This window comes from Mercenaria mercenaria, chromosome 9 (genome assembly GCF_021730395.1).
Source record: "Mercenaria mercenaria strain notata chromosome 9, MADL_Memer_1, whole genome shotgun sequence".
NCBI lineage: Eukaryota > Metazoa > Mollusca > Bivalvia > Venerida > Veneridae > Mercenaria > Mercenaria mercenaria.
Genome location: NC_069369.1, coordinates 33,412,400 through 33,420,219, shown reverse-complemented (window position 1 = coordinate 33,420,219; position 7,820 = coordinate 33,412,400). Strand labels below are relative to the sequence as shown.

The 7,820-nt window shown below is 32.7% G+C and overlaps 1 protein-coding gene across 1 annotated transcript in view; it reads right to left on the bottom strand.

Moving 5' to 3' along the window:
- Positions 1–251: 251 nt before the first annotated feature.
- Positions 252–7,820, bottom strand: part of LOC123546092 (meiotic recombination protein REC8 homolog) — a 42,213-nt gene continuing 34,644 nt past the window's right edge. The window contains exons 16-18 of the mRNA XM_053550495.1: positions 6,679–6,900; positions 5,858–5,970; positions 252–2,397 (exon numbers count right to left, since the gene is read on the bottom strand). Coding sequence (XP_053406470.1) covers positions 2,321–2,397; positions 5,858–5,970; positions 6,679–6,900 — 412 coding nt within the window. The 3' untranslated portion in view covers positions 252–2,320. The remainder of the gene's footprint in view (positions 2,398–5,857; positions 5,971–6,678; positions 6,901–7,820) is intronic.

The following is a 7,820-nucleotide window of genomic DNA, read 5'->3' as shown; positions in this document are numbered from 1 at the left end:
AAATCATCATAAAACTGGACGAATCAAGAGCCATAACTCTGCCCCAAATCATCAAACTAGAAAATGCCGGAAATATGCACAATTAGGCTCGGCACTGATCACTCCAAGGTTTGATGGAAATCTACCAAACAATTATAACAGAAGTGGCAAAAACATAAAATTTGTTGAATCCAGGGCCATAACTCACATGTGTGAGACATAATGAACGAAGTAGCAACTGTATGCTCTAAAAAGTACAACAAAGATTTGTTTTCTCCTTGAAATATATATTTAAAATGTATTAAAACATGATTTTATTTGGTAAGACAATGTTGAACAATCTGTAAAACGTTTCAAGACCTAAGTAAATAGATAAATGACCTGTATTTTCTTGCCTCTGCTTTCCATTTCATTGAAGTATTCACGACAAATATGAATTGTAATATACTAATGAAATTGTTACAAATTCTAACACAACCCAATTTATATTTCTATAAACAAAGAAGACTGAAACTGTGTAATATTACCCAACAAAATCACTGTTAGTATGTTACAATTATTACATCATAGCGGTGTGCTGGAAAAGAAAACCACATAAAACAGGCAAAATGATTGATGTCATCAAGGATGAAGATAAAAATTCTTGATAAATATTAGAATAAAAAAGATACATCTTAAACAGTGATTTACTCTTGTATAAAATAATTCTCATGCAGATGTACAGGCCTTTTCCGTTCTAAAGGTGTAGTGCTGCATTTTAAACAATTTTTAAGCTACAATATAGATTTTGTCATAGTAATATTTATCTTGAAAACTTACAACTATTGAGAGGAATTAAGTGAATCAAAAGACAGGAAGATGCTGGCTTGTTTTCTGGAGTCTACTTCATTTCGAAAAAAAAAATCAAATATTTATAAATCAGCGAACTTTAAATACAAGCCTGACAGAAAATCAAAAATTTAACTCCATGTAAGTGTAACTTTTAATACACTTTCTCAAAATTTCCTGTTTTTATATACTTGGTAATTAAAATGCAGTTTTTAAAACCTTTTCTTCAATATAACAACTTCATCAACAAATAATTTCTAGTAACACTCAGCAAAACTAAGTATTTCTACATAAACAATCTACTATTTCATCAGAGAATACATGTAATACTGGTTTGTTTTTCTCATTAAAAATCAATATAGATAGCCAGAAACATTATAACATTATTTGTTACAGACTAAAAATCCATCAAGTCTATACAACATTCTGAATTTAAAACCAACAGCAACAACAGTGTTTGAAAAGCATGATTTCAACTATAGCAAAGTACAGTCTATATTAACAGCTTATAGTATATTTATTCTATTAGACACTGATATTATCAGCTAACAGTATATCAACTAATCTATCACCTATAATATGCATTCCTACTTTTACAAAGCATCAGTCAATTGAATAAAAAACAATAACAACAATATTTTAAAACAACAGTAAATATTTTCAAATACCTGAGTGTATGATTAACAAGAACAAAAATACAGTATGGTACTTTTAAAAGCCTGAACAAGTTAATCAGATAAAAAAATTAAAATTGCACTTTTAAAACTTTGATAACAAGTGTAGACAACAACAACAACAGCAGAGGTCTACTTTTTAAAATAACAACTTATATACAGTAATAACAAACATAAACTTAAAAATCTAAAAACCTCTAGATCATCAACAACATAGAACTTTTAACATTTACACTTCATTCATATCTGTAACAGCTAAAATCCTAAGCACATTTTTTTAAAACTTAATATGATGCATTAGAATACCAAGGCACATTTCAAATTAATCCCAACTAATTATTTTTGAACACTGTACATTATAAAAGCTTTTTCTTTAAAGGACATTTCTTCTGTATAAATTAGTTTTGCATAAATTTACAACAAAATAGTTTGTAATTTCAAATATCATTTTATGGCAAAATTATGTAAAATTTTGGCTATTTTTTTTCTGTGTCAGATTTTATCAACAATTTGATAAGAACTTTTGCTTTCATGCTAACTTAAACATCCTGAAATTTTTTTAACAGTCACTCAATAAATGATTATGTTTTGCTTTTGCTTCCAAAGTGAACAAAAATTTTACAATATTTTTTCTTTATTGAAAATGCAACACTGCAATCATTTTTTGAAAGACTAAAATATTTCTATTAGGAACCTAGAGTTTTTTTTAAATGATAGGTAGCATTAATACTTTCAGCAATTATATATCAAAAATGAAACTGGTGAAATAACCTGTTGCAAAATATGTGGAACGTTACAATTAGTAAGAATTATATATTTAAAGTAGAGATGAACTGTCCTTATTCTGCCATTCTGATATAGATATCTTCGTAACTTCTCTTCTGTTTGGCAGTTACAGATCCCTGTGCACACAATTCTGTAATTACAATTATTCATTATTCATATCAGTATAAATGAACCAAAACAAAAGCACCAAACTGCCTTCACAGAAAATCAGTCTTGTCTTTTAAAATACTCTACTTACTGAGTAGACTAGTTGCAAATTTTCTCAGTTTCATCTGATTCAATGACCATAACTACAGAACAATAAAGATTACCAAGGTAGTTATCCAACTAGGCAAAGATAATTTGCCTTTTAACATTGTGACTATTAGTTTGGTGAAATCTGGATAAGAACTGATTGCGTTATTATAAGCTACCATTGTCAAATTTAGCAATTTTCAGTATCCTGTTTTCTCATATTCTCGGGGGCCTAAGGAGTTGTTTTTATCCCCAGTAACAGATTAACCATTTCATAAACAGCATTTGGGTGTTATTTTGTAGAAAATTCACTTGTCTTTCAGATGGAGCCATAAAATGTTACAGAAATTATCCCATTTGATTATTTTGTTATAGAATTTGATACCACCCTCACCCACAGAAATGGACCAAGAGTTTCTCGTATTCCCGTGGATTTAGATTTGACTTACCATCACAAATAAGTTGTAGAATTTAAAACATTAAAATTACCATTGTGTAATAAAAAGGTATAATCTGTAATAAATACATCAAGAAATATGAAAACTAATTCCATAATGCTTAATTTATGGCAAATTTGCTAACACCACCAGAAAGAAATAAGATTTTTTTTTTAAATTCTGTAAAATGCGGATAGTTTCATCGATTTGCATTAAAATCACTTGAAATTTTCAATGTGTCAGTTTTGTACCATTCCTGTGTAGAAAATAACAAAAATTAAATTATTTGACAACTTTAAGGCAAAAAACGAGAATATGAGAAACCCTGAGAATACGAGAAACAGGGATACTACAAGGGTTGAGTGCCTGGGATTACCCAGCTTTTTATCCAACTTACCCAAGCTATTACTCACATAAACATTGTTACCAAGTTCTGTGACTATTAGATAAGAACTACTAAAGTTCGAGAGTGGCGACTGTCACTTTTCACCAGTGTTAGTAATTCAAGGGCCATAAGAACAGAGCCACTAGGAAAAAGATAGAAAGCTTGTTGACATATTACGCTAATGAGTAAATATTGTGAACTAGTTCTGTGAACACTGGGTAAGAACTGCTAAGTTAGAAAGCAGACACTGTCAACTTTTGAAATGTTAAGTAATTCTGGTTATTAACCTGGCCAAGATATTATATCCATAAATATGATAAACAAATGTCGTGATTATTTGGTACTTAAGAACTGATCAAGTTTGAATACATATGTAGTCAGTTTTTGCAATTTTGATAATTCAAAGGCCAATTAACTTTAGAGAGACTTGGAGAACCAAGCTAGTTTATAACTGAACTTGGCCAAGATATTAAACTTGTGAATATTATGACACAGTTTTGGCAAACACTGAATAAGAACTGCTCAAGTTAAAGAGCAAACACTTTCAATTTTTACAATTTTGAGTTATTTTTGGAGGATCTAACTGGTTGTCCTACTTTGCCGAGATATTATGGCATATGACCAAAAACACTGTGACCAAGTTTTGTAAACATTGGATAAGAATTGCTCAAGCTTGAAAGCTGCTGCTGAGGAGTGTAATTTTTGTAGGGAGAGTAATTAAAGTGAAACTGTTGTCACAGCTTGCATTAATGGACTATTTGTAAAAGTTGTTTCTACCTTGACAGACGTTTGCAGTGATAAAGTAAATTTTCTGAGGTCATTTTCTGCAATTCTCAAGCAGATGATAATATTATCAGCATTTCTGAAGCCGATTTCCTTTTCTTTAGTCAGAGCTGACTCCCATATAGGAAGTCAGATTTTTGTTCATTTTTTTAAAAAAGAGTCTCTGCTTTCTTCATGCATAATGTTTGTGATCATAATACTAGGTTATGCGTCAGTGTGCCTGAAGGTTATCTAACAACACCTCTATACTTGCAGCAGCCTCTGACCGGTTTCTTATATTAAAAGCATTACTAAATACACATTTTTGTGCATTTTCTCTTCTATATTTACATGAAACAGTTTGCCTCTTCTGTCATGAAAGTCCAGATCTAATAGATAACTGATGAATAATTAAGTCATACATTTCTTCACTACCATTTCATATTTCCTTGATATAAAGCATAACAATATTTATATGTGAACGAAATATATCTGGGTGATATGATAATATAAATTAATCTATTTCACAGTGACATCATTGATTTGAAGGTTAAGTCCCCTGGCTTAAAGCAGAAACCTCACTGTTTCAAAGCTGACAATGTCACTCACTGTGGCCCCTGTATGCATGGATACAACACAGATTCCTTCTCATCAGCAGGACAGGCAGGGACCTTGATCAAGTCATTGTGACACAATTTAACAAGAGCACCGCCTTGCGGGTGCTGACGCTCATCTGATTTTTTTTGTGTAATAGAAATATTGTCCTACCCATGATTTTCTAAGTCTAAAAAGGGCCATCATTCTTGCAAAAAGCAGGATAGAGTTATGTTTCTTGATGTACAGTGTCCACTTATGATGGTGAAAAACTGTTGCAAGTTTTAAAGCAATAGCTTTAATAGTTTATGAGAAAAGTTGACTTAAACATAATACTCAACCAAGAAAATGATTTTCTAAGTCCAAAAGGGGCAATAATTATTGCAAAAAGCAGGATGGAGTTATGTTGCTTGCTGTACAGGGTCAGCTTATGATGGTGAACAAGTGTTGCAAGTTTCAAAGCAATAGCTTTGATAGTTTAAGAGAAAAAGTTGACCTAAACATAAAACTTAACCAAGAAATCTGATATTTTCTAAGTCAAAAAGGGGCCATAAATCTTGCAAAAGCAGGACGGAGTTATGTTTCTTGCTATACAGGGTCAACTTATGATGGTAAACAAGTGTTGCAAGTTTTAAAGCAATAGCTTTGATAGTTTAGGATAAAAGCTGACCTAAACATAAAACTTAACCAAGAAAACTGATTTTCTAAGTCCAAAAGGGGCAATAAATCTTGCAAAAAGCAAGATGGAGTTATGATTCTTGACGTACAGGGTCTGCTTATGATGGTGAACAAGTATTCCAAGTTTCAAAGCAATAGCTTTGATAGTTTAGGAGAAAAGTTGACCTAAACATAAAACTTAACCAAGAAATCTGATATTTTCTAAGTACAAAAGGGGCCATAAATCTTGCAAAAAGCAAGATGGAGTTATGTTTCTTGCTATACTGGGTCAGCTTATGATGGTGAACAAGTATTCCAAGTTTCAAAGCAATAGCTTTGATAGTTTAGGAGAAAAGCTGACCTAAACATAAAACTTAACCAGGCAACGCCGACGCCGACAACCGCTCAAGTGATGACAATAACTCATCATTTTTTTTCAAAAAATCAGATGAGCTAAAAATGGCATATTAAACCCCAAGAAAAACAAAAACACTCAAATCTAAAAGTTCTATATGTTATACCTAAGAGAACTGAGAACTTCTTGGCAGCTGTTTTTCTATCTACTAGTTGAGGTGGACAAAGATTGTGGAAAGTTGTGTACTGTCCAGCTTGCTCAATATCACCTTCTATAGACCTAAATGAGATAAATAGGACTTAAAATAGTGTTTAAACTTCAGAACTTTTCATTGCTTTCTTACCAGCTTAGATAAACTTTCGTGGAAACAAGTGTTCTTTCCCTATAAGGTCTGGCTGAAGTCTATGAGCAGTCTTAATTAGATGGGAAATCACCAGACCTCCAAGAACTGTTGAAAACATTTAAAGTAGCTTATTCATTTATTTAAAAATCATTTAAAATTTGCATTCTGTCAATACTATAAGTTATAAACAAATGAACATATTGAAATACAGCCGAGCCACCTGTATTAAGCAGCCACTTGCTTCACTAACTTCCAAAATTTACTTTTTGTTCGCATTTCTATTTGTCTAAAACAACCACCTGCCTTGAACAGCCGGACTGTGTTGCTTTCTATGCTGGATGCTTAATACAGGTTTGAATATACTGTGAAATCATTAATATTTGTGGGGGACTAATTTTCGTGGTTGTCAATTCACGAAATTTTATCCCAAAGAACAAGTAAAATTCCCATTCATTTATGTTCAAAAGCTGAAATCCACGAATTCATATCCCAATGAAATTGCCGTTTTGACCAAAACCACGAAATTTCATGCCCATGAAATTAAAGGATTTTAAAGTACTTAAAATGGGAGGCAGACCATTGCTCCAAGATCCTAATTTGCACATTATTATCAAGAGCAAGGAAACAATTTATTTTAGTAGTACCTGAGTAGTTCTTCCTTCATTTGTTCTTGGTCCTCTGTGATGTACTGTAACAATGGTACAGCAATAAACTGTTCCTCATATCTCGGTTCCTCAACCACATCATACAGTGTACGACCAGTTGAGGTATGACTTGTCTGTAGACTGGTACCAGATGGTAATTCTTGCACAGGGGGCGGAGCTTGTTGCTCATCTTCCTTAGACACTGATGACCTCGTTCTTCGCCTACATAAAAATTATTAAGCTTTCACAGAACAAATTAATTCAGAAAGGCTAGTACAAGTTTGTTTTTTTTTTCCAGTGAGATTTTTTTCTGTTAGTGTCATAGGTTTTAATCCTATAGCTACTTATTAAAACTTTTAAATGATAAAAGGCAAGCATTATTATAATTTTCCCTTAATAATGATTGCTTTGGTTAAGAGATATATAAATTTTATTAAATAGTTTGTTTCTTCAAAAATGTATATCCATATTTCAACAAGAGCACCACAATGTAAAGCAATATACGCCTGAAGGTATGACCTTTGACTCCGAAGTGTGACCTTGACCCTGAAGCGAGACATCCTGAACATGCGCGCTGCAAAACGTCTTGATGTTGTGAACATTTGTGCCATTTTTTTTAAAAAACTGTTCAAGCAGTTCAAGAGTTACAGAACAGACACAAAACAAAGTAATATGACCTTTGACCCCTGTGACCTTGACCTTGAAGCGAGCCATCCAGAACATGCGCTCTGCACATTGTCTTGATGTGATGAACATTTGTGTCATGATTCTTCGAAATCCTTCAAGGGGTTCAGGTATGACCATTGACCCCTAAGTGTGACCTTGACCTTGAAGCAAGCCATCCAAAACATACACTCTGCATGTCGTCTTGATGTGGTGAACATTTGTGGCATGTTTCTTCAAAATGCTTCAAGCAGTTCAAGAGTTACAGAGCAGACACAAAACAGAGTCATATGACCTTTGACCCCTTAGTGTGTACATCTGTGTCAAGTTTCTTTGAAATCCTTCAAGGAGTTCAAGAGCGGACACAAAATTGCTAACAGACGGACACCGGGGGTATAACATAATACGCCCCTTTGGGCGTATAATAAATCTAATGCATCGATTAAGGATGAGAATTAGGCCTTGAGAAACAAAACTCA